This window comes from Talaromyces atroroseus (genome assembly GCF_001907595.1).
Source record: "Talaromyces atroroseus strain IBT 11181 chromosome Unknown scaffold_21, whole genome shotgun sequence".
NCBI lineage: Eukaryota > Fungi > Ascomycota > Eurotiomycetes > Eurotiales > Trichocomaceae > Talaromyces > Talaromyces atroroseus.
In genome coordinates, this window is record NW_017971453.1 from 54,435 (window position 1) to 80,080 (window position 25,646).

The window sequence follows — 25,646 nt, forward strand, 5'->3', positions numbered from 1 at the left end:
ATCAAACGCCAATAACATGGACTCTGAAACTCAAGTCTGACCAGATCAAGTAGATAAGCAAGACAAGAAAGGAAATCCCCAGACCATACCTCCCATTCACAAACTCCGCATTCATTATTTATATGCATGGCATTGTGTTTTCCATTTCTCAGCTCAACATTTCTTTTTCTCCGTCTCTTTTCTTCTTTCCTGTGCTTATCCTGTTCAATCAATTGCAAAGAAAAAAAAGGAGGAAAATAAGATATAAGAGGAGACAAAAAAAGAAGAAAAACTCTCCAAAACGCCTAGAAACAACAAACCAGGGGCATGGATCAACCAAAACAGTGCAAGAAATATATAATAAAAGCGAGTCCTCAACCAAACGTCTGTAATGGGGATTTCAACCCCAATTGCTAATACGATGTGCTCAAAGCACGTGTTGGTAACGAAGTAGGTACCGATTCGTAAATCCAATGCAATCCACTCCACGTAGATGAGATTGAAGTTGATTCACTTCCGCAAAACAGCTTCGTACAAACTGGTAAGGATACCAATGGCAGATCCCGTGACAAGACCAGTCCATTGTCCAGGGATAGCCCCATTCACTCTCTCCACGGAGAAATGGCTAAAGGCATTCCAGAAAGTGAAATGGTTTGCATATACAAAGTATGCAATCAAGGCCTTGGTAATGTTATACACCAAGGGATCAAAGCTGGCCAGTTCCTGCGCAACCGCAGAAGCGCGACGGGTGTTGTGCGAATGGGTAGACTGCGCATTGAGGCTCAGATTGAAGAAATAGGCAAAAGTCAATGGCAGGGCCAAGCTAGTCAAGCCCCAAAGGAAGAATGGCGCCCAGAAACCGCCCGTAATCAGGATGAAAAAGTCCGGGATCTTGACGGAAAACTCGGGTGTCGAGACAGTCTCAACAGCGGGAACGGTTGTCAGATAGCGCAAAGGAATCAACTCGCGAAACAAGCCGATCAATTCCAGAACAACAATAATGGTTTCAATTGACTTGACACTGCTCAGCGCAGAACGCAGCGCGTCCCTGCGCTCCGAGATGCCGGACTTTGTCCACGCCGTAGACACCTTCTCGCGTACAATGGTCGTCTGGCGATCAATGGCATCAGTGACGACGGCAGGCGACGGTGGCAGTGACACGAACGACGACAATGGGGAGCGTGCCGGAGTGCGCGCGGCGACAGCAGCAACAGTAGTTGACACAGGTGTCTTTGCACCGTCGCTTTCCTCACTGTTGTTCTTTCTAGTCAGTATACCCACGCGACGCGTCAAAAGTAGTCTGAGGGAGGTGAGACGTACGCTTCAACAGAGGTTTTGCGTCTACGCGACGACTTCTTTTCCTCGGTGGACGGAGTAGACGCCTCGGCCTTTGGCTCTTTCTTTACCGGTGATGACACGCGCGAAGGCTGCGACAGACGTCTGTAGTAGTCGGAAAGGCGCTTCTCGCCAGAAAAGATGGAGCTGTTGGCGCGCAAATGGTCGTCCAAAGCGAGTTCGAGCTCGGGCTTTTTGAGGTCGGCATAACTGTTCGCGGACGAATTCAAACATTAGCTTCGTTCTCGTTCGCGTTATGCGATCAACTGTGGCAGGAGGAACGGAGTAGAAAGAATACACGCACTCTTTTAGATCGGATATTTCGGCGAGCTCGGTCAGTTGGCTCTTGCGCAGACCGCGCAGGTAAGGACCAGCGGCGGACGACATGGTGGTTGGGATAGCAGAGAAGGTATATAGTAAGGATCTAAATCGCGTAGACCATGCGACCGTAAACCGGGTGCAAGACTCGAGGGCTGGTATACAAGATGAAGTGCAGTATACAGAGTATGGTATAGGGTATAGGGTCAGAGGGGGGTTAGTCGAGGTGGAGGAGTTCGGGCGGGAAGGCGGCGTGCTTGTTTAATGTTTACATGCGCCTAGCGTGTTTTCTTTTTTCGGCCCGCGCCATTCCAGCCACTCTTACTCCGCGCTTTTATATTCAACTATGTTAGTGAGGACAACGTGCAGAGATCTATACAGTATCAAGTAGTGAATAGGTAATATACAAGTGTATTGGAATACATCCAACCATACATACAAACAAGTCTATTCGCATGTCCCAACCGCAAAGAAAAACGCCAAACATGCCTCATACCGCGCTCCAAGGGCAGGGTATGTATCTATATTATGTATGTGCCTGCTCAATCTGCAGGCGGAAAAGAAAAAACGATAATGTCAATGACAGATCAGTCATAGACTATGGTAGATGTGCAAGTGGACGGTGCGGTCTTTCATATAACTGGTGCCGATTCTGCACTCTGCTGCATTGCTTCAAGCTTCTTCAGCAGATACTGATACATAACCAGCATCGTGCCGCTTTGAACACTGGTCCAGACAGCTCGCGGTCCAACGCCACGGAACCAGCCACCGAATCCTTCGGCTTTGTAGATGAGTCTCAAGCCCGTGAACACCGAAGACGTGTGTAGTACGGGAGCACCAGGTTGAGGCGTAGTTGTTGATGGTGAGGAGGTGGAGATTGGTCGTGAATGGGTTTTGGATGATGACGCTGATGGTGTTGCTGTTTGATGTTGTTGTTGATGCTGCGCTTGAGGGCGACTATCCTTTTTCAACATATGCTCCGTCGATGACGACGAAGACAGTGAGGGTTTCGAATCAGGATTTTGTTGCGTCTGAATCCTCGTCTTGACAACGTCCAACGGACAAGTCAAAACTCCCGCCATACCACCGGCCGTTGTAGCTGTGAGAACCTCAAGAGGCAGCCCAATATCCTTCCTTCCAGTCCATCTCTTGGCCCACTCTTGTTCCTGCTCATAAAAAGCGAATTGTAAAGCCGAGAATGGTAGGTCTCGAAAGAGGGTAGCCCTATAGCCTGAGAACATGGCTCTGACCCCTTCTGTGCGGACAATCGTACGAAATGCATCCGGGGTGCTTCGGTAGTTATATCCGGAGTTGAAATATGGATTGTTATAGCGTCCCTGGAGCTGTAACCGCGTTTTGAGAACTTCTGACGGCACATAGACCACTGACGCAGCCAGATCTGCAACAAAGCCTATTTTGATGATTACTTAGAAGCGGCCCAGTGAGATAATAGGGGGGAAAACTCACCAGCAGAAAGATATGACAACGTAGCATTGAGCCCCCCATCAAGCATATGCCTCTTGGACCATTCATACATGCCAAAGAAGATAACCGTCCCCGGAAACGAGCCCATCAACGCCGGACTAACACCGCTATAAAGACCGCGTCGAAACCCTTCCTCTCGAAAAATTTTCAAGTACGACGCTGACGTCGAACCATATTTTGGCGGAAAGTGAGGGTCCCCCTGTTGTCGAGTTTTGACCGTATCGAGGGAATGCATGAGCATGTCACCGGATGAGCCTCCAATGCCGCCTGCCAGCATTGACTGTTCGCAATCACCAGTATCGTCAGCGGGAAGAAGGAGATGGTAAAAGAGAGACATACGTGGATATATAGCGGTCGTTCTTCATGTTCGCCATAATCTTCTTTGGTCGTCACTACGGACTCCCGCGAAAATTCCATTGTCTGCGATCCCAAAGTGTTGCTGAATATCCGATTCAATAATTGCTTCGACCCGGTGTTCTCTGCATGATTCAGTTGCGATTCATCATGACGATAATCGCTGTGGGAGGATGATGATGATGAAGGTGACGAGGACGATAGGTGTTGGAAAGAGGAATCATTCGAGTTCGCCGCGGGGTTGATAATATCCGGCGCTTTCGATGGCGAGTCGAGGCTCATGACAATCCCTTGACGCCGTTCTGTCTGTCGTCGCTCAGTTGGATTCTATTGTATATATGTGTCTCGAAATGTTAAAAGTGCGCCAAGCGGAAATCGACAAGACCGGCGAGGTCGCCAAAGAAAATTCTAAACGAGAACAAAAGAGGGAGGGGTAAATGAAGCAAGAAAAAAAAAGAAAAGACAAAGGAAACAAGAAGGCAGACAGAACATCCAATGTGGTACTCGATCAATGGGATTTGCAGCACGCGATCGATGGCTCACGACTTTTTCCGGTGTTGAGTTTGACTCTGCGGCGAATGGTTTTCTCGGTCCGGACCCGCCGGCCCATTATTAATTTCGCAAGTTAGTTACAGTGGTGTAGTTAACTACAACTTTTTACAGTCAATTATTCACCTGTCGACTGAATTTGATAGGTTACACTATGAGACTATGCAAGAAGTACTTAATTAGGCCCCAATGAGTATCATTGACCGAGAATCGTCCACGTACGTACACTCAACACTCGCTCTGTATACAACACACAACCAGTGCAAAGCAAAAAAAATATTGACAAGGCGCGATAACAATAAACAAAAAAACATGGAAAAAAAAAAAAGAATAGAAACCAGGTGTTCTGAACCAAACGATGGAAGAAAAAAGAAACTAATCTGACAGAGAAGGTCATCCCTCGACGCCAAACACGCCTCACTGATTGTACGCAACCGTGCTACAGATAAGGAAAATACGACCTCCCACAGCCTGTTTCTTCATAGTCTAAGGATAAGTAAGAACTGACCCTGCTTGTAATGTAAGCCTATTCAGCTTCCTATCCACTTTGGCTGGATCACCCTCCCCCCAAAGTTCCTATAGCTGTAACGCTCATGTCGAGCTGCAGCTTAGAAATGTCATTCATGCGTGCCGTAATAGATGCAATCGTTATAGGAGTTACCGATCATCGAGGTTGCTCTTTTCATGCAACAACGCATTGCTACTTTGCATTGCATTGATGTTGCTGCACAATACACTCAACCCCATTCCGGAGTGTGGAGTGTTTACTGAGGCTTCTTGCCTGCAACAGCCGGTTCACCGCCGAGGTAGCGTTTAATATCGGTAGCTCCGTAAACCTGGCCAGTGACACCCTTGAAGGATTCCCAGCCCTGACGAACCTGGGGAGGAGTGCTCTGGTGAGATACCAAGGTATCCACGCGGGCAGTGAATCGGGCCACGGCGCTCTGGACGAAAGAACTCTGAGAGTAACGGGCACGGAAGAAGGACAAGTAGATCACCAACAAAACCCAGCTGCCCTTGGAGAAGGTCAATGCGGAGAGAACCAGGCGGAAAAGCAGTCCAAGCTCGAGGGATGCGACGAGGTACATGCTGGAATCGTAGTACTGCTTGACGAACTTTCCAATGCTCTCTGCCAGGGGTGACTGCTTAGTGGTCTGGCGTGAGCCACCAGGGGAAGCCGGTCCGGTATTGCCCTGAGGGGTTGGCTGCAAGGTAGGAAGCAGGTATGTACGAGTATAAGTGGCCACGTGGAAGACGGAGTAGACGCTGAAGGGCAAGAGGGCCAGAGGAACCTGGCGAGAGTAGAGCCACACAAGGGCCATTCCTGAATCAAAATGGGTAAGCAAGGAATGGAAAGAAAATTAGGGCATATATGAAGAGCTGGAACTGTAATTTTCAGAAAAAAAAAAAAGGAAGAGGGGCGGGAGTCCTTACCGAGATATTGAACATTCTCATCGCTCAATAATTTAAAAGCGATCTGCACAGGAGATCCAGAAAGCTTGCCTCGAGCAATATATTGCTTATACACCACAATTCCATAAGTAGCCGCGGCGGAAACGAAAGCTAGTCGGTAGGAGATCTTGGCCCAGCGGGAGTAATAGTTGAAAAAGATATAGGACAGTCCATATCGGAAGACTGTCAAAAGAAGGGTCAGGTGGCTGTTTTTAATAGATAATGTCAGCTTGATTTGTTTCTCTGCTTGTCAAATGATTCCGTCGTCCATGCGTGCTGCCCTCGATTCGGTGACGCATCCTGCCGAGGATCATTTGTGCGGTGAGGCTTGTTGAACATACCCTACGAACCAACCGAACCTGTTAAGGGTATGAGTATTAGCAAGATCCTCAAATCAATTATTTTTCCTCTCCATAAGAGCATCAACATACTGCAAAGTCTGGGCCAAGGCCTTGATTCTGTCGCCCAAAGGCAAGGTGGCCGGAGGTGGAGGAGCCATCGCGGATCTTCTGAGAAGCGGCTGAGAGGAAGGAAGAAATGAAAGAGAAAAACAAGGGTTGAGCAAGTGAGTTCAAATACGTATTGGGAGAACACCACACAGATGGAATTCTCTTGTTTCTTTCTTTTCTTTTCTTTTCCGTGCTGTTCTTTTGTGCCGGGAGGTGTTGGTAGTACGGACAATGTGGGAGGCTGGCTGGCTGGTCAAGTATGCTTCGGGGAAGGTGAGGAAGGAAGATAAGCAGCTGATTGGCCAGCCCAGCTCAGCTGGTCAGTGCTCGCCCATGACGTCCTTTTCCGGCAGTGTGCGGCCTCAGGCTGCCGCACTACTGCATTTACTATTACTATCGAGATACGTAGCAACGCTCCATTGATTTAAGAAGAAATACGATTTTATTGAGCACCTAAAAACACAATCAAAGGACAGGAAAGAAATAGACGGCGGACGAGGAGGTATACAGGCCAAGAAATTACATGAAAAGAAGAGAATAAATCTAGTGACTGGACGTAGGATACCATCTTAATAGGTTTGCAGAAAAAAAGAAAAGAAAAAAGCAGATCTCACTGTAGAAGCTTGTGTCTGTAGAGCAGCCCACTTCCGACATGAAAAGGCGCGGGTATGCCGATATTAAGAGTCTTTCTTTTAATGTGGGGGAAAAAAACAGTGAGAAGGGAAAGAAAATAGACATTCTTTTTCTCGGTTGGGCCGATATCAAGCAGTCATTAGTGGAGACTAGTAGACGAAAATAGGAGATGTCAATGAGCGTAAGCGGCAAGAAGGCAGATAGACAAGGGAAAAAAAAAGATGTAAGAACGAGTGAGCAAGTAAATCAATAGACAGTGGAAAAGAGTGCAGTCTCCATAGCCAGCTCCCCACGTAAAAATAACCCACGCCATTAATTAGGTCGTCGCATTTGAGGAATGGCAGTTCTTCCCCGCTGTTCCTTAGCTTGGGAGAATCTAGCGGAGCGAGAAACCCTTCCGCTTGCTCTCCTTTTCGATAGGCCGTCCACTCTCGAGACGAGCCTTCTTCTCTTCTAGATCTTGTCGCTGGCGTTCCAGTTGATCTTTCATCTCCCGATGGCGAGCATACAGCTCGTCTTCGCTTTGCTTCAGCTTGCTCTCCTTTTCGCGCACCTTCTGCTCGAAGACCATCTTCATTTCGGTTTCCATCTTAGCGAGCTTCTGCTCGTGCAGGGCGCGTTCCTCCTCCTGCTTGACCGCCGGGTTGACCTCCTTGAAGACGCTGGGGTCTTGAGCAACACCCATCTGGGTAAGCTTGTCGGAGCGGTAGTTCTCATACAAGACATTGTTCGTGTGTTCCTTGAGTTCCTCCATGTGTGTGCGGATAAGCATCTGGCGCAGCTTGACGAAGTCACAGTGTTCCTCATTGTCGACCTCGATGACACCCCATGGGTACCGACGACCGCGGACCTTACGTCCATCAGGGCTGGTGACCTCGGCGTTAGCACCAACAATGGCGAAAGGAACCTTTGACATGATCTCCTGGTTCTCAGCAATGGTCTCTTCATCGTCAAGTTCGTAGCGGGGACCTTCAAAGATCTGAATGGAGTGGTACTGGATATCGGCGAGGATCTACATTGAGAAGACCGTGGTTAGTATGCATGAGTTTAGACAGGACTTGAGGGAAACGATATATCGTACCCTCTGTTTGAATAGGGCAATCTCCTCGTCGGTAAGGGTATCGGACTTGGCGATAACGGGAATCAAGTTGACCTTGGTGTGCAGACGGCGCATGACCTCAATATCGAGAGGCTTCAGGGAGTGGCCGGTAGGCTGAATAAAGTAGACACAAGCATGAACGCGGTTGTCAACAATGTTCATGCGGTTTACCTTGTTCTCGGCTTCAAGGTAAGCGTCAAATCGCTGCTCGATATTTTCGACAATGGGTCTCCATGAGTCATCGTTGTTGACAAAGTCACCAAATCCTGGGGTGTCAACAACAGTCAACCGAAGACGGACTCCGTTTTCTTCAATATCTGCACTAATTGATTGGATAGAGACAGTCTTGGGGATGATATCATGGCTAGGTCCCTTGCGCTCCTTGGGTGGGTAGAGGGAAGTGTTAAACAGAGTGTTGATCAATGTTGACTTTCCGAGACCAGATTCACCTAGAGACGAGCGGAATTGGATTAGTTATATAATTCTCTTCCCTCCTTCTCTTCCTTGTCTCTACTTACCAACAACCATGACATTGAAGTTGAATCCCTTGCGGACACTCTTGCGGTGCCACTGATTGGGTAGATTGGCAAATCCGACGTAACCGGTCAATTTACGGCGAACGACATTGCGCATGTCTGTGGCAGCTTGTGCAACGGCTTTGGGGTCCTTGGAGCTCACGGTTTGAGCATTGCTAGAACCGCCCATTGGGTTGCTTCGTTCGACATATGGTGACGCAGCCTTGCTGGAGGTGCTGGGGATAGGCGAGATGGGCTTTTCGCCAGGCGCCGTAGCGGAGCCATTAATAGCTGTGGTTGCTAGATCCCAGTTAGTATAATCAAATCGTTCCATGTCGCTATCATCAGATATCAAAGACGGAGAAGGCAGCGAAGGTGGGGTGGACTGGGACTGGGACTGGGATTGAGAGCTAGTCGACGTGCTGTGATAGAGGTCGTTGATATCGGTTCTCGACAGGCGGGTGCTTTTTCCATCGATGCTGGAACGGTACTTGACCCCAACGACGCGATATTTGGGACCAGGCATTTTGTCTTTCTCTCTCGCCCAATCACGCTGCCGAAGCTTATGTTGCAACCAACCAACAAAGATACACAGCTATACACACAAACAAGCCCCTGAACGTTCTCGGCTTCGACGATAATGGACCCAGAAGACGATGATGATGACGGTGATGGTGAAGTTGATGGAAAATATGGCTTACCCATTATTGCAAGAAGAAAGACTCAAGTCTTGGGAAGCGAGCGTCGGGACGGTGGGAAAGTCCTGGAGGGTTGTTCCTTCCGGGTTGATGTCAGCGGTGCTTGTTAAACAGGAAGGCGCGAGTGAGTCAGGTGAGACAGAAATATGCAGGAGCGAATTGCAATCTCTTTTTTTTTGTTGTTTCCATTCACAAAACAGCCAGCAAGAAAACAGATAAATATGCGTGCTGCGGGGGAGAGACAGAGAGACGGAGCTCGAGTTGGGACGTACGTACCGTGGACCAAGGTTGCCCAGTCAGGAGTAAGACAAAGGACAGCAGCCAAGAGAATATCTGAAGAGACAATGGATAGATAATTCAAAAATAAAAAGAAATAAAAAAGCGCTCAATTGGAGAGCATTAAGCTGTCGAAAATAGACAACGAAGGGATAGAAGAGAAATAAAAAAAGAGCACGGGGGGGAGGCAGAAGGAGAAAGAGAGACAGACAGACAGACGCAACTCAGGAGACTTGGAAACAGCAAGAATTCACTAACAAACTGTCTGGAGAAGGCGCGGGCGGCCAACGGCAGAAGGCGAGAAAGGGGGCTGCCGGTGGTCCTTCCTCGATACGGACTAGCGCCAGATGCGCGCCAATCAGCGGCCGTGTCTGGGCCCAAGTCACGGGATATATAATTACTCTAATATTATTTTTGTTTGAAGACAGGCAGTCCTCGCACTATCAAATCATAGCCAAAGGTGAATATCTCCCTCTGAGTCTCTGGCTGACGGCGAGGAGACTCGCCTGTCCGTCACCCAGTCCCAGTCCCAGTCCGGCATATAGCGCCAATACCTAGGGCAATCTATGACAGCCCAGCATGGAGCGAGGCTATATCATGCTGTGAGACTGGCAACATAGATAATAATGAGTCTGTTATGAACTTCATGCCGAGTGACCTCTGCAGTAGGTTGACGATTTGCTCCATTCTACACCGAGCACTATGCGTAATTGGTAGGATGACCATCATTGGCTTGCTATTGTCCTCGTCGAACGTCAACGGCATATGGCCTGTCTCACTATCAATAAGGCGTGAAGCCATGGCTGAGACCTATCCACGCCCTGCAAGCAGACCGTTCGGGTTTGTACAGGGCCAGGCGGGAAATTGCATGGCCTGACAGGCCAATCAGAACATGCAGTCGGACTTGGTTGGTCCTTCAATGACTGCTCAACGAACTTGGGAGTGCAACTGGTAGAGTAGTGAATTGATCTTTCTGCTGGGCCTTCTTTGTAATGGTCGCTATAGAACCGGAGCTGGTGTTGAAGGAGAGTTACACCAACAAGGATCAGCCTTGGACTGTTGGAAATTGAAGCCGTGCACCGCAGCAGCCGTTGCACTAAGGAGTTGACAAGACTGGCAAGTCGGTGTCGTTATCTTTGCGTATACCACAACGCAATGCCCTTGGGCTTGCAATCCAATTGAGATCTATCTATCGAGAGCTGTAACTCGCAACTATACACCAGCTGTCATGTTAGCAGCTGCATCCACGGACGTTGTCTATGCGCGGGAGCAGCCAATGACAGGCGGCTCTGGGCAACGGCGAGACAGGTTTCTCCGGCCAGCACTAGCCTAACCCAATTGGTGCTGGTCGTGATCATGGCTGTCCGCTTCTCTCCGCCTCAAAAAGACGAGCTGCGCAATTATTAATCACACCTGCAAAACGAGCAAGGAACAAACATACGCAGCACCGATTGATTCCCTATCAAAGGGCTTCCTGGTCCTTCCTTTTCCTCCTTAACGCTTTCTTGATTTTGTTCTTCTCAATTGGTCCACCATGTTGCGTCAGTCGACCACGAGACGTGCAACGCTGCTCTTTCGCAGTAGCACCACCGCCTCTACATCCAACTCGTGCGCGGTGTCAAGTCGCATTGCAGCTCAAAGGCGATTCGCGAGCACCGAAGGAGGCAACGCCTTTGTTCCTAACCCGCCTTCACAGAAACAGCGCAGCTGGAGAAACCGATTGGTACGTCTAGGTTTGGCCGGCGGTGCCATCTACTTTTATAACACATCGAGTGTCTTCGCCGAAGAACCCACGCTCTCTCTTCGACCACAACCCATCGATGCGCAAGATGCGCCAACGTTGAGCACACTCAGTGAAAAAGCCGGCATCCAGCAACCGCAACAAACACAACCTGTCTCAACCGATGTGCAGGAGGCCTCACAACCCAACAGCGAACCGCAGCAAGAGGGAAACCTAGAAGATCTAGAATCGCAGGCCGGCCAGGAAGGTGCTTTCAACCCGGAGACTGGAGAAATCAATTGGGACTGCCCATGCTTGGGCGGCATGGCCCATGGACCTTGTGGCGAGGAATTTAAAGCCGCGTTCAGCTGCTTCGTCTACTCGACTGAAGAGCCCAAGGGAATGGACTGCATTGAAAAGTTCAAGTCTGTCTCTCTCTATATCACCACTATTATTTCTTTTCTTCTCTGTATCCTTTTTCTCATTATGTCAAAACACCCACTAACTTCCTTCAACAGGGGCATGCAAGACTGCTTCCGCCTACACCCGGATATCTACGGCTCCGAGCTCCAGGAAGATGAAGTCGACGAACAATTAACCGAACAAATCGCGCAACGAGACCGAGAAGAGCAAGCACAAAAGGAGCAACAACAACAACAACAACCCCCCGAAGGGAAAATCACATTACAAGACCCTGCCGTCTCCAGCCTAAACGAAGCCGAGAAACATGCCGAAATAGAAGAAATCCGCAAGGCCTCCGAACCACAACCTTCTCAACAAGAAGAAGAGCTTGTCCCAAGATCATGGCACGAAAGCAACGGCGACGGACTTCCCAAGAAGACCGAAAAATAATAAATGGACCCTATCGTTCGTCTAACCCTCAAAATGAACCATTTACCGCCCACCTCGGAAATCTGAATACTATGAGCGAAGAGAAATTCGGTCAATATTACTTCTACGGAGAGAGGCAACTAGAAGACAAATACGACGACAATGAATACAGCCCATCCCTATCCCTGTTCTATACAAAATCATGTATTGTTATTCTCCTCTCTTCTTTCGCCTCTTTTTCCTCCCATATTTCCGACTAAAAAAGAAAATGTACAACCGATTTTTCCCCCTTTACTTTCGTCTTGATTTTGGACTACTGACTTACTTGCATCATGCATGAGCGAGATCATTAAAATAGGAGGGATAATAGATAGAACTGAGCCTTTGCAAGAAAGAATAAAGATATTTGTACATTACCTGATAGTTACTGTCTACGCGTTCGCTATCGCTTTTGTTTTATAGCGGTTGTACGTATTCCATCTAGTAATAACTACTCTACCGGGTAATACTAGTTAAGTAAATACCTAGGTATGGAGATGCATACATACTTGAACAGCTTCCATCTGAAGTTCAATTTCTTCCCCCATCGACAACTGCACCCTCTTCATTCTTACATCCACCCTCTCACTGATCCTTGCTCTCGCATATCCCAAATTCGAGGATAAGCTAGCTAGCTTGTTACATGGAGTGCATAGTACATACTCTAGATCCGCGTCCTCGTATCGTATGCAGAGTGTGATAGGGCTCGTTTCAACTCTTCGGATCCTTCTGACGTTAACGAGGAACCACTCGATCGTCTTGCCATCGAATAAGTAGGAATCGCTGGTCTGATATTCCTCCAGAATTCAAAATAAGATCGAGACCATTCCCTCCTTTGTGATCATCACAACTAATATTGATTGAATAGTGCGAACCACACACAGCATGCAACTTCTTTCAAGTCCTGGAGGCATCCATTTAGTGTCAGTCCCCAAACAGGCGTGCTATAAGAATTCATATGTATAGAACCTTACCAGTCAACATCGCTCAGTTGTAGTCGGCGTGCACGAAATCCGGATTTATTCGACTTGTCCATTCTGCTGTCACGCGACGGTCGTTTTTCTAAACAGTTTTGAGGCTTCTTAGCATTTGCATTCCTATTGGGTTTACAGCGGGTTCCATGGGTAACAATGGGTTCCTGTGCAATGGAAGAAAGTCCATCTTCACCTTCGGGTTGTTCGGTGTCTCCGGGGTCATAGCTTAGGACGAGATTCTTGATACGTTGCTGCTCCTCTCGATCCGCCTGCTGTTGCGTTTTCATGGCGACTGCAAAGCTGGAGTCTGACGGCAACTCAATCGTGCGAGTCTATAGAACGTTAGTATTTAACCTTTTCGCCCGGTATAAAGCATAATCTAATCGGATTCTAACCTGCTGTCGGTTGCCCTTTTTCGTCATCAGGGAGAATGCCATAGTATTAGGCGGTTGCTGCGTCTCTGTCGATGGCTCCTCACCTGCGGTGGGATCCCGGCGAGACGGCCGCATAGGAAGGGGAATGTCGAATAGAGTCTTCCGCTCAAATCTTCTACCTTCCATGCTTTCGGCCATCATTTTCTCAAAAGCCCGGTCAAAATCGGCCTCCGCCTCAGGGTCTCTCTCTTCTTCCTGGCGGGAAACAAATATCTTCTCGTCTTCTGATTCCGATTCAACGCCTTCACCATCTTGGTCTATATTTTGACCGAAAGGTTCGACTTCATCAGTCGAGGATTGCGCGTCGTCAATATCAGGAACACCATCTTCATCAAGGCCTTCCTCGCCGTTCGCATCAGACGAGATACTTTCAACGTCATCGTCCTCTACCTCGGCACCTTTATCGCCATCCTGGACTTTATAATTCTGGGCAATGGCTTCGCTGAACAATCGTCCTGCTTCTTCAAGATCAGGCGCGACTTTCCACTGAGGACGAACTAGAGAGTAAGTATCTTGAATGAGAAATTCGACATCCATAGGCAGCGGATCCTTAGTGAAGATGTAATACTGTGACCAATTAGTAATGGTACAACACCTCCATAGAAATTCAATACCTGAAAGAAGGTGAGGAAAAAATCAAGCTTCTTCTTAGCCGATCCACGGTCAAAGCAAACACCACATGTGTCGAGTACTGTGCAAACAAGGCGAATACGGAAAAAATCGTCCGGCATGTCAAGGATATTTATTTTTCCCGGGGTTGGAGTTCCATGTTCTAATTTTCTTCATTAGCCTTTCACGACATTTTCAAACTCAGAGACAATCGGCATACCATGTCCAAATGCAACTATGCGGTACAGAGCATCAAATATTACTGGAGAATCGATCATTTTGTAGTTGTAGAGTTCTCCGAGATATTTGACTTCCGCGACACGCTTCTGGTTGAACTTGAAATCATTCTGCTCCAGTCCCAACGTGATGGCCTCGAGAACATTATCCACAACGCCAATGACGAATTCTTGATGATAGCGGTATAGCGCACTAGCGAGAATGGCCAACAAATGAATGTTGCCGTACTTTACCTTATTCGGCCTGCTGAAGACGCGCTCAAGGATATCAACAACCTAAAAACAGAATAAAAATATCAGTATGCCCTTAGAGCTAATCCTCTGAGTAGATCATATCTACCTCTGACTCTTCCCAGTGAAGTTTTCTGATAGATTTTAGTATCTTGGTATAGTTGCGTTTGTTCATATCCAGATATAGCAACTTCCGAATATACAGCTCCATTGGCGTACGCTCTTTTTGTCGAATAGCAGGCCGCTCCGGAGGGTCAACATAATACATAGCATTCTCGATTATCATTCGTTCCTGCTGGCCCAGATGAGTGGCAGCTTTCTTGCGACCCAGCGTTTCCAAGAATGATGCCATTCTTGGTGATGTTTCCGGGCTTCGTAGTAGATAACGGCCGCAATTCTCGAGCAGGTTGCCCATTATCTCTATGTTTGTACGAGAGAAGTCGTCTAGACACACTTTAAGACAGTGGAAAATGACATGTTCGGGAACGACGCCAAATTTGGTCAATTCAGCCAGGTATCGTATATTGATCATTCTGACCTGTCCGAGAAATTCCTTTTGTTTGCGACGCTGCAAGCTTCTGAACTCTTCATCCAGATATGTGATTAATCCCTGGGGGACATCAGGCATATGCTGACCAAGGGTAGCCACGAGGCGGGAATAGAAAGGCAGTAGATCGGTACGACCCTTAGGAATATCCTGTATAGCCTTGATGAGTCGGTTCCGAGATGCTTTAGAGTTCAAGAAGCAGAAGTCTAGCGCAAGTTGATCCACTTGATCCTTGTTTTGCAAGTCGGGAAGTTTGACCAGAAGCGCATCTACCTGGGCTCCAACGGTTTTGTTAACTACTGCGACTGACTCACTATCAGCTTCGGCAGGCTTCCCCTCTATCGTAGATACATCAGTCACAGTATCTGCTTTCTCCGAGATGTCTTGTCCTTTCGCTTGGTCGTCGGCGTCGCCTTTCTTTTTCTTGCCATCTTCCAAGAGCACAGCAGGCACTTTCCCCTTAAGATCTGCAAGATTCTCGTAGAATCGTCGCTCATCCTCGTCTTCCCAAATGCCTGCTCCATCACCTTGCCCACGGAGATATTCAGCGGTCTTGACAAGGCCAATTGCCCCACTTGTTGAAGAGTCTGCTGCCTCCTTGTCAACCAGATTAGGCATTTCAACTCCAAGTATTTCACACATAACATGTGTATTGGCAACTAGTTTCTCATGCGCTTTAGATTGCTTCTCAAAATTTGCCTGTCGATCCTCGAAAATTTCGCCACTTTTGACGTACGCTTCGGCGTTGCGACGACTCTGAGCACTGAGTGCCTTTTGATCGCGAGCCACATGCGTTTTCACGTCTTCCAAGTACCGAGTGAGGATATTTCTAAAGCGCGATTGTAGTTTCTCAGAGGCTAGCGGTGGCTCATTTGCGGCGTCTCCGTTGGCCTCTTCAACCGGAGGAACACCGCCCTCCGCGGCGGTAGTCGTGCCATCTGCGTCGACATTTTTACGACCTTCTTCAGCGGGCTTCACTCCTAAGATATCCCAGCTAAAAGTCTTCACGAAAAGGACGGCAAGAGGAAGGTTCGTGTGGTCCCTGTCATGGCCTAAAAGGTCTTTTAAGACTTCCAAGGGATACGGGTCAGCTTCCTTGTCCTGATCGCTTTTGGCCACAGTTCTAGTTCTGGATGGGCCATCCATGACCTTCCCACCAGCGCTTGAACTGGCATCTTTGCTCTTGGCACCGAGGTCGTCCGGGCGCTCGATGTCATCCAGTGTTTTCAAGAACTTCACAAGCCACAATTCCGTAACCACACGAAGTAGAACTCGGTGTCGCGATAAACGCTCCTTCTCCTCTCTCTCGCGGACATCCTGACTGAGCGCTTTAAGTTGCGATTTGTCTGGTGAACTCAATCCTCGCCCCAGCAGCCATCCGATCTGTTTCGTGAATTCATTCGGCCCGAACCTCTGGTGTAATGCGCTTACGATTTCAACACCAGCCGCGACCTCGCCTGGAGACTTCAATTTGCACAAACCTTCGTAGCATGCCGAGATGATTTCAGAAAGATACTTGTGTAGCGACAGAGTACGAATCTCAGTGAGGAAGGTGGCGAGCGCAGATGCGGTAATACCAGTGCGAAGACGCTTGATAAAGGCGGTGTTCTTCTTGAGCGACGAGTCTAACGACTTGCTAACCTCGAAAATATCTGCGAGAAGGATATTTTTGCGTTAGAAGGAGTCTAAAAAAATAATATCGCGGGCTAGCTCCAAAAACTCATACCGCTTTCTCCAGCCCACGCTCGTTCATTCAGATCCCGGAGCTCCCCTAGATTGAATACGCGTCAGAAAAGAAGAAGAAAAAAAAGACCAGTCTTTTTACTGAAGAGAGACTATTATACGCTTTCTTTTCTGTTCCATATCTTCTTCCACTCAGTAACGCATGGAGTGCGCTTGCGAATTTCAGCGGAAGATTGATGACGGACGGTTCTCTCTTATCAACTCCGAGGCGGAACAAAAATGCCAAAGACGAGCTTCATGCCACATTGGATTGTGGGGATGGAGGCTGGCAGCAAGTAACGATTTGACGTTGATTTTTGTTGAAGCACCGCTCGCTCTGACGATAGAACAAATGTCCAGTCGCTTTTGTGTTTCTTATGGGAAAGTGGGCTGGCTCAACGTCGTTGCTTTGCTTTGCCCTTGCCCCGGCCGCACTTTCCCCACCGCATCTCATTTGTTTCCTCAGGCATCCAATATTGACTCGAGATATACTACGACAGATACTCCAGAACATCGAACGTTACGGTCTCGTCATTTATGCCAAAGGAGCTTCCCCCGAGCAATTTATTGAATATTCACATCACAACTTGGCAATGAAAGAAAAGAACGCGTCCTGCTTAATGCTTTCCAGCCGCCTCTGTATATCCCAGCTCCTTCCCCTTCTCCGTCTCCAACAGTCTCTGCTGCATCTCACGCTTCAGATCTTGACTATTCCAGCTCTGCTGGCGAATGAATGTAGGTTTCCAGGATGTTGCTTGGTTCACGCCATGACCAGCGTCACTCTTCTCGCCGGTTGAGATGGGATTTTGATGGTTTGCGCCATTAGATGATGGTAATGGTGTCACTGGGTGAATTACGGCTGTATAATCTTTCGGGGCGGACATTGTAGTAGTATAAAGATGCAAGGCTCTGATTGTCTTCTCTCTTTTTCGATTCGGATAGAGTGTTGATGTAGAGCAGGTGATTCTTCGACGTCGTTAATTGATGTGTAGGTCGCACGTAGAAAGAACAGCGCCACAACCTCTGATCGACGCGCTGGTACGACTTGTGCATGTGATATGGTATTATAGGGCGGCGGGCTTTGGCAGCAGAAGAATCGATCAATATCTTATGTAAATGATATGTTTATATTTTTTTTTCCGACGTATTGACTAACTACACATTTTTGGCACTAATACTCATACAGTGACAGTGTACATCAAGCAAAGTGAGGTAGAAGACATGAAACAAGAAATCAACTTTCCAAGATCATTTTATGACCCAGACAGTCCGTAACACGGCGAGAAAATAGTGGGACATGAAGAGATGCAACCCATTAAACAGGCACGTGAATTGTATGGTACATGCACGTTCAACAGCGAAAGGGATTCTTGACTTGGGAGCTTGAAACACAATGAGAGAAACAATCAACAATCCTGTACAGCATTGCATGAATATCAACCACATCATAGCGATACAAAGCATCTTAAATCAGAATGAGAGATGCAAGAAAGGGACTATACCCACGCAGCGCTATGCGGTAAACTCTGACAATTATGGGTTTCAACTATGTGACAAGAATGTAAGCCGGTAGGGAATGAAATCGGATGGCAAGCGCAACCATAATTCGTATTCATCAGGGCATTAAAAAATGCATGCTCTTCATTTGGGTTTTCGCCAGTAGTATTGCTGCAGCATCATAAGTCAGTATTACTCAGGAAACCCAAACTATATAACATCAACTCACTTTGTGTTGCTTTCTGCAGTTCCGCAAACCAGGTTTGCGTAAATCGTTGACAATAGCCTGTCGGCGCATCTCATCGTCATCGAAATCGGGAATGTAATAAAACTCGCTTTCCAGCGCCTTCCCAGCAGCATCTTTGCCTTCTCGCGTAACTTCTCCAATGCATTTCGTGGTCTCAAGAATAGCTCGCACTTCATGTCGAGAAAAGCGTTCCATTGCACTGGCTCCAGACTTCCAGAGAGAAGCCGGCAAATTTTGAAGAATCGTTGAAAACGGTGTTGATGATAGGCGGGAAAAGGCAAGCTGGTTGGCAGCATGGTTCTGAATCAAAGCAATAGCGGCAGCTCTTTGTTCATTTACCTTCGTTTCTACTTCTTCCTTTTTCTCCTCCTCCTCCTCTTCTTTTCCTTCTGCTTCTTCTTCTTCTTCTTCCTTCTCCTTCTCGTCTGTCTCCCTTTTCGGTGATTTAGTTGCTAGCGGCTGAAGCGGGATGTTCACTGGGCGTAGAGGTTCTACCTGAGGTTGGGATGGACGAGCAAATCTTGTTGGTGATTCGCCAGCACGGAAGGAAGCCATACGCGGCAACAGGTTGTCACCGAAAGGACCAAAGGAGTGTACTATTGGATCATTCTCCTCGTCATGATCAGAGAAATCCTCGTATGGCTCAGACAGCCGGCTGAGGGAATCACTTCGGGAGCGGTTCAGACTCTCATCAAAGGCTGTTGTATGTGACGCGGCAAGATTCTTTTGTTCCCTTCGATTTTCAGGTGTCGGGGATTGTTCATCCTCATAAATAGATATGGTGTTATGTAGACGACTGGGGCTGAGTAAAGGTGAAGATGGGGGAATTCGAGACCGAGCAATAGGAGAGGGGGATGTAGGCGACACGAGGCAAGGTTGTTCCCTGACGGGACTTTCGCGGCCATCACGACGCGTCTTAGAATTCCGCCGAGGAGAACTTGCGTCCCAGGCGAGATCAGAGTCGGCCGAGGCTGAACCTTTTCTTTCATTCCGAGGCCACTGCACCAAAACTCGAGCATCATGAACATCTATCATGATATCGGCATCTCGAATCTCAGAGGTAAATGTCTTGCCCTTGGCCAAGTCGTAAGTTTTTCCTTGACAGTGCAACTTAATCCCGTTCCAACCCGTGCACATAATCTCGACCCGGTCACGGTCGAAGGGGTTCCCGGCGGGCTTGTATGCTGCCTTCACATGGACGCGTGAAATCAACCGATTGGCAGAGAGCTGATGGTGGCATGACGCGCTGGATCGTCCCATAAGAAGGGATTCTCCGGAACTGGGAAGCATCAAAGTCGGAACCGTTGACAAAGGGGCACGTTCCGAGTTCGTCGAGAAGATACCACGCTGTAGCATTGACCGCGCCAGGGGCAGACGGGGAGGAGACGAGGACAAGATGTGAGTAGAAGAAGTCGGCACAGGGGTGGGATAATCTCCTGCATCGCGTGCCACTCGTTTCTGGGGTCGAGGAAGAGACGGCGACGAGCTCAGAGGCTCGAAAGCGGGCAGCAACGAAGCAGGACGCTTTACGCCTGCCGCCGAGACGCCGCCTAACGTGGCGGCCCTGGGAGGAGACGACTCCATTGTAGTAGAGCGTTCCTAGTAGACAGCCGTGGATATAGACAGGTAGGTAGGTGTGCTATATAAATTAGTCAAGGCAGATAGATGTTCGTTGTTCAGAGCCGAGCAGCACCAAGAGAACCTCGATTTGAAAAAAAGTTGAACATGGAGCATAGAGTAGGAAAGCAACAGAGGGGAGAGACAGGCTAAAAGGCAACAATAAGCAGCACACAGCAGCAGCTCAGGAGGCTGGGGACTGCACGAAACAAGAGACTTGAAGGGCGTGCAAAGGAATCGGCAACCTTGAAGGAAAATGTGGGAGCTTCGGAGAGCGCTGCAGGAATGTATGTGCGTCTCGTCTCTGTTCACGCCTGCCGCTTCACGCTTTCGCCCGCTCCGAGACGCGTTGAGCAGGCGCCAACGGGGCTCCACTGCGTCCTCGCGCTTTGCCGCCCTGGAAATCCTGGGAATTGAGGCACATCCAAGCCAGGATCGAGTATGAATGCGCGCTGGGCTGTGTATTATTGCGAAAAAGCAATTGCAGCAGGCCCTGAGCTGCAGCAAGGGACCATAACTGGGTGTATCGCAGGAAAACTGATATCATATGCCTTTATCACGCCCGCGCGGCAGACGCGTTGGTCACGTGTCCCGCTCACGACTACGAGGTCTGCGATCGCATTACCTGGTGAATACGCCGTAGACATGCTCTAGTTTCATTTCTGCAACATGAACAATGTTATACGTGATATTATGTATTAACACACAGCTATGTTCAGTATTTACTATCCTACTGAGCAAGGCGCGATGTATGTGGATAAATGGTATGTTTGCATTGTTTGTATGTGCTGTCCCGAGTTCCAACCAGCTAATCAGAGGCCGAGTTTATGCACTTCCAAATTTGGCAATGGCACTAGATGCCCTATTTCTTCCAGCTTTCTAAGGCACAAAAGGGCTATTCGGGCAAGGAGGCACAAAGAAGTCCAAGTCGGTCGGGTACGACGTTCCATTCTGGCTTGTAATAGTAAGACTGTTCAAAGCCGGCCGGTACCCATTGGCATAGATGAAGGTGATAGGCATAAACTCGCCCGCCATCGAGTAACTATAACTATGCGGCAAAGTGCTTGGCTGCGTATACGTGACGCTGCCATCGGTGTTATTGTTCTTGTAGCTGGAATATGCCTTTTCTCCGCCCCAGAAGAAGATGGCATTGTCCTCGCTCAGGACCGGTGCAATCGTATAGTTCCCGTTCTGAGTCGCGTGCAGATAGCCCTGGAAAACGACGGTCCATTGGGAGCAGTCAGAAGCTTCTGCTTGCCCTGGTAGCTGGCACAGGATTGTAGAGTAGCTGGGGTAGTCCTCGGACTCGAAGTTGATCTGCTTTGTGGTGCCGTTGGTGTAGTAGCTGTAATTTCCATTCCAGTCGGACGTTTCATAGCCACCGCCCCCATAGCCACAGGAGCCACAGCCTTGGTCCCCGTCTGGGTAGAAATAGTCGTTGAGGTATTGATAGTAATTTACTCCTGAAATCAACTGCATTAGTAGATATCTCAAGCTACTCACTGGAAATTATACGCAGCAGAACGTACCATTGTAGGAGCTTGGAATAGGAAGGACCCAAGTTTCGGTAACTGTGCTAATAATTGTAGGAGTTACTGTACTGGTGGCAATACCAGTAGTGGTAATGGTCTCGGTATCAGTTCTAGAAATCCATATCAGTGAAAAGGCGAAATGTATAAAAGATATTTGGGCTAGCCAACATAATACTAAAAGGTCCTGTAACTTCAGTACATGGCAAGCCAGACACCGAAGGGGGTACTATTGTCACAGTCGGCGCCGGTGGGCAGCTTAATGATGGGGCGGTAATAGTCACCGCATCTTCACGCTTCACTAAAGGCAATGAAGGGAGGACGTATGGTGAGAGAGTTGTTGCGGTAACTAAGCAGTCAATTACTGTTGGCGTAAAGCTGGTGATAGTCACGATGTCAATCAAAACCTATTAAATAAATCAGAGGCTATGGATAGCAGATAAAAGGCTTAAGGTAAAGTAAAGGACATACGGAGGGAGCCCCAGTCACAGTAGTCGTAGCACTCGCCTGAATAAAGTAAAATGTCGGTCAAACTTACCCGGCATCCTATCGCGGAGATGAACATGCCGAGGTCACTATGTCAGTAGCCGTGACCGTGTAGCCACCAGAGAGGGACAATGTCTTAGTAGATGCACAAATTGGTAGAGGAAATGGAAGAGAGGAAGCAGCCGTGCCGCCTACGACAAGCGAGGCAAGGAAAGCCAAGGTCAGGAGAGACGGCATATCTGCGACACAAGAGCCTACGAAGTATTTGAATACTGCCCAGGGTGATGGTATCAAAGCTGACCTTTTTGTTTGACCAAAGTTCAATATCACGGTTGCCCTTGGTCTTTATATGCTAGGCATCAAACCGAATGTCGACACCAACATGAGAGTGAAGGCTTATGTGGCTGCCTGAGTAAAGACACATCCTGCATCAATATTTCGTCTCGAAATCCGACATTGGCAGGTAAATGCTGCCTTGATAGGTGGAATCAAAAGCATCAACCTCGTGATGCGACCCAAATGAGAAGGATGATGCCAAATTGAGGGAAGCATACAGGGATGCAGCAGTGTTTCTTCAAGTACAAGCAACTGTTCAGCTTATGTCCATGGGTGGCAGCCGGGTAGTTGATGCAGCTAGTACTAGCTGTGGTCATCATATGAACTGCCACCTGCTTCTCTCTCAGTTAGTGTCCTGTAACCATCCACAACATATACCGAGTACCTGGGAAAGTTACGTGCCTGGAAAAAATTCCCTGAACTAGAATGATCGGCACCGCGCCACAATAAACTTGGATGAACAGGTGTCTGTGACAGCTGCATAAATTACAGCTGATCCCTCGTCTACAAGGCTAGAACAGCCGAGAGACTGTGGCGAGCTGAGGAGTCTTGAGGCATAGAGGTTAATTCTTTTGTAAACATTTTGTCTGAGTTGGTCCTCATCAACTTGGATGGACCTCGCAGGTATCGGAATGCGAGGACCCCTCATTTTGTTTTCACCGATGGTCACAAGGTCTGATGAAATGTCAAGAAATTGCATATTATCACGTTCTCCGTTCTCCAGGTGCAGTTCGGTCAAGGTCTCAGAGATGTGATATATGTCGAGTGAGCATAGAAACGGCCATATTTCGGAATGGATCTTTGTATGTCTAAAGTCGTGAAACAACTCCTCTTCCCGGTGCAGGTCAGCTCTAGAGGGGTGTCTATGATTTAATCAAGGTCCTAGACCGAAATCCGTCTATCCACTGTCTTTAGAAGCAGAAGACTTTTGCAGTCAGGTTATTAGGGCAAGAAAAGCGTTGAAAAGTTCCCGTGACCGATGTACCCAGTTGGTTGAGCGCACTTGGGAAGTCGCGGGATGAATATATAAATAACCATCATCACATGCCTTAGGCATCCGTACACCACGACACATACCATACCTAGGTAGTATTGTATCCCTGGACGATAATTTTCTGCCTCTTTCTTATGCGACCTTGGAGATTGACACGACCTCGGGATGCCGGCATACACTTAAACTATATAAAAATTTGCCTATCAATACACCATAGGGACATAAGTTACATATGGTCTCAAATAAGCTACTGAAGTGCACAGAACAATGCAAGAAATACAATATTCATCTCTCTAAGGTATATAAACATAGCCCGCCAAATCTGAGCCGCCGGCGATTAATTGCCTAGGTAATTGTGTCATGTATTAGAAATATATAAAATACAAGTAGCTAATGCAACCTTGGAGGTATACTAGGTCCTCAAGGACATTGGTAGACTTTCGAAATATCATTTCATACTCAGGTGTACAAGCCATAGGAGAATTTAATGGGGTCCCAATGTACTTATTGTACGAAAGCATACGAGCTTTTGTGGATTAGGTACTAAACGTTGCAAGGTAGGAAAAATAAAAAACCTCATCAAATATAAAGAAGAATATTTAAAGAGAAAACAGGAGCTCAAATAGCCCGAAGAAGGGGGTATGTAAACGGAGAAGTTATAAATATACAGCATCGAAACAAATAGTCAAATCAGAGGATGAAAACAAATACGCACTGACACATTCGTATCACTTGATAACACAGATCCAATATCAAATCACGGTGGTGAAAATGACCGTTTGTTTTTTTATAGTATAAAAAAACGTGACATCATGTTCTTAATCTACAACCCAATCAAGAAACCAACTGCATGCACCACCGAGTTTGGTTATCATGTCTGTTTCTTTGCCTAGGAAGAAAAGACAATCTGGGCACTGCCTCCTTCAGAAATGGAGACTGTGCAGCCAGTGCTGCTCGTTCCAGAGTCATCGTTGTAAGTCTGGCTAGATGCATCCCAGTAGCATGATCCACTTGCTCCTTCAATGCGGACATTGTAGTCAAGAGTGGCATCTGTAGTGGGCGTGTTGGGGAAAATGGAGATGTAGGTCACTCCATCCGTGTAGCCAACACCAAGGTTCATTGGGGCCCAGTTACCCACATCAGAGCCGGATGAACCCCAAACACAAGCAACTGACTCTTTTTTGCCGGCAGGGTTGATGTAATACTGGGCCGAGGTATCTTTTCCTTCCCACTTGTAGTAGGTAGATCCATCGGGATTGGCGAGTGGCACAGTGGATCCAGCGTCGACAACGGTGGGGAGAGTCTCACTTTCAGTTCCTGTCAAGACAAAAGATGGTCAACAACAATCTCTAATGTGCCAAGGTGTAAATGATAAATATATCCATAACTTACCAGGATAGTCTGTTCGGCAAACTGAAACTAGGGACGACATGGTGTTTTTGACAGTAACTCCCTCGACACCAGCAATACAAAGAGTGTCATAATCGGTGTTGGTTCTGTAGAGTTTGCCGTTTTTGCAAGTGATACCACCAACGGACTGACCGGTGCTGCCCTGCGCAGAGGGCCACTGAGACTTCAGGTAACCATCTGGGCATTGGTAAGAGCACATGGCACCATCAGTGCAGCTCTCACCGCTGACAGCGGTTACAATTTCCTCAACGAGAGTTTCAAGAGAGTTAAGTGTAACATATTGGACACCACTCCAGCCACCAAGTCCGTGGTAGTCGAGGGCAACCGCACCATAGGCAGAAGGGAAGGTATCGCAGGAAAGCTCGCCGTCGGGGAAAGAAGCGTCGATGCCAGTGGCGGTACTAGTGCTGCTAGTGGAAGTCTTCGACGAAGTAGCAAGAGGGGTGCTGCTGGTCGAGGTGGAGGTAGACGTAGGGGTAGAGCTGGTGCTGGTACTGGTACTGGAAGAGCTGGTGGTAGAGCTGCTCGTGGGAGTGGCTGAAGAAGTAGGGGTCGAGGAAGTGGTGATCGCCGATGAGATGCTAACAATTGAAGAAGAGCTAGAGGTTTCAATAAACTCGGCGGCCTGGACTGCGACACTGGTGCTGGTCGGGGCGGCAGTGGAAGTAACGCAGGCTCCAGAAGGACCATTGCCCTCAGCCCACTTGTATTGGCCATCCTTGATACCCTTGCAGACATCGGCGACTGGAACCGGAGTTCCGTCAAGTTGGTAGACAGTCACGACTTCGTCAACAACCGAGGTTGCTACGGTATCGCGCTTGTGGACGTGCTGGTGACCGTGGTGATGGCCTTGGGCAGCGGCTAGCGAGCCCGCAGCAGCGAGGGCGATGGTCGCAGAAAGCTTCATAGCGACCGTTTGTCTTTATAACCCTGACAAAGTGATTGTTTCTGTGAAAAGAATATGTCTAGAGAAGCCGTGCAAAAAGCTGGATCTCACACCTCAATTGTTAGTATTGATCTCATCCGTATCCTCGTCAATTAAGTT

At 48.1% G+C, this 25,646-nt stretch overlaps 9 protein-coding genes across 9 annotated transcripts; 1 reads left to right on the forward strand and 8 right to left on the reverse strand.

Annotated features, from left to right (window-relative positions):
- Nucleotides 1-489: 489 nt before the first annotated feature.
- UA08_09346 (hypothetical protein) lies at nt 490-1,701 on the reverse strand (the record flags this gene model as incomplete). Its single annotated transcript, XM_020265271.1, has 3 exons — nt 490-1,231; nt 1,300-1,524; nt 1,619-1,701. The coding sequence occupies 3 exons, from the start codon at nt 1,699-1,701 to the stop codon at nt 490-492; spliced, it is 1,050 nt and encodes a 349-aa protein (XP_020115462.1).
- Nucleotides 1,702-2,264: 563 nt separating this feature from the next.
- On the reverse strand, nt 2,265-3,753 carry UA08_09347 (hypothetical protein; the record flags this gene model as incomplete). The annotated part of the gene is made up of 3 exons (XM_020265272.1): nt 2,265-3,043; nt 3,100-3,397; nt 3,457-3,753. The coding sequence occupies 3 exons, from the start codon at nt 3,751-3,753 to the stop codon at nt 2,265-2,267; spliced, it is 1,374 nt and encodes a 457-aa protein (XP_020115461.1).
- A 1,031-nt stretch (nt 3,754-4,784) lies between these two features.
- On the reverse strand, nt 4,785-5,971 carry UA08_09348 (hypothetical protein; the record flags this gene model as incomplete). Its single annotated transcript, XM_020265273.1, has 4 exons — nt 4,785-5,344; nt 5,455-5,678; nt 5,814-5,831; nt 5,904-5,971. 4 exons carry the CDS (start codon nt 5,969-5,971, stop codon nt 4,785-4,787), a joined length of 870 nt encoding a protein of 289 aa, XP_020115460.1.
- Nucleotides 5,972-6,930: 959 nt separating this feature from the next.
- UA08_09349 (Cell division control protein 3) lies at nt 6,931-8,694 on the reverse strand (the record flags this gene model as incomplete). Its single annotated transcript, XM_020265274.1, has 3 exons — nt 6,931-7,566; nt 7,636-8,102; nt 8,172-8,694. The coding sequence occupies 3 exons, from the start codon at nt 8,692-8,694 to the stop codon at nt 6,931-6,933; spliced, it is 1,626 nt and encodes a 541-aa protein (XP_020115459.1).
- Nucleotides 8,695-10,676: 1,982 nt separating this feature from the next.
- On the forward strand, nt 10,677-11,714 carry UA08_09350 (hypothetical protein; the record flags this gene model as incomplete). Its single annotated transcript, XM_020265276.1, has 2 exons — nt 10,677-11,287; nt 11,381-11,714. The coding sequence occupies 2 exons, from the start codon at nt 10,677-10,679 to the stop codon at nt 11,712-11,714; spliced, it is 945 nt and encodes a 314-aa protein (XP_020115466.1).
- Nucleotides 11,715-12,582: 868 nt separating this feature from the next.
- Nucleotides 12,583-17,369, reverse strand: UA08_09351 (hypothetical protein; the record flags this gene model as incomplete). The annotated part of the gene is made up of 8 exons (XM_020265277.1): nt 12,583-12,676; nt 12,707-13,038; nt 13,102-13,707; nt 13,755-13,912; nt 13,970-14,261; nt 14,326-16,415; nt 16,490-16,534; nt 17,180-17,369. The coding sequence occupies 8 exons, from the start codon at nt 17,367-17,369 to the stop codon at nt 12,583-12,585; spliced, it is 3,807 nt and encodes a 1,268-aa protein (XP_020115465.1).
- A 757-nt stretch (nt 17,370-18,126) lies between these two features.
- On the reverse strand, nt 18,127-19,813 carry UA08_09352 (hypothetical protein; the record flags this gene model as incomplete). Its single annotated transcript, XM_020265278.1, has 2 exons — nt 18,127-18,153; nt 18,212-19,813. 2 exons carry the CDS (start codon nt 19,811-19,813, stop codon nt 18,127-18,129), a joined length of 1,629 nt encoding a protein of 542 aa, XP_020115464.1.
- Nucleotides 19,814-20,725: 912 nt separating this feature from the next.
- Nucleotides 20,726-21,940, reverse strand: UA08_09353 (hypothetical protein; the record flags this gene model as incomplete). Its single annotated transcript, XM_020265279.1, has 5 exons — nt 20,726-21,319; nt 21,376-21,417; nt 21,741-21,782; nt 21,847-21,882; nt 21,914-21,940. 5 exons carry the CDS (start codon nt 21,938-21,940, stop codon nt 20,726-20,728), a joined length of 741 nt encoding a protein of 246 aa, XP_020115463.1.
- A 2,140-nt stretch (nt 21,941-24,080) lies between these two features.
- UA08_09354 (hypothetical protein) lies at nt 24,081-25,508 on the reverse strand (the record flags this gene model as incomplete). The annotated part of the gene is made up of 2 exons (XM_020265280.1): nt 24,081-24,508; nt 24,584-25,508. The coding sequence occupies 2 exons, from the start codon at nt 25,506-25,508 to the stop codon at nt 24,081-24,083; spliced, it is 1,353 nt and encodes a 450-aa protein (XP_020115458.1).
- Nucleotides 25,509-25,646: the final 138 nt, after the last annotated feature.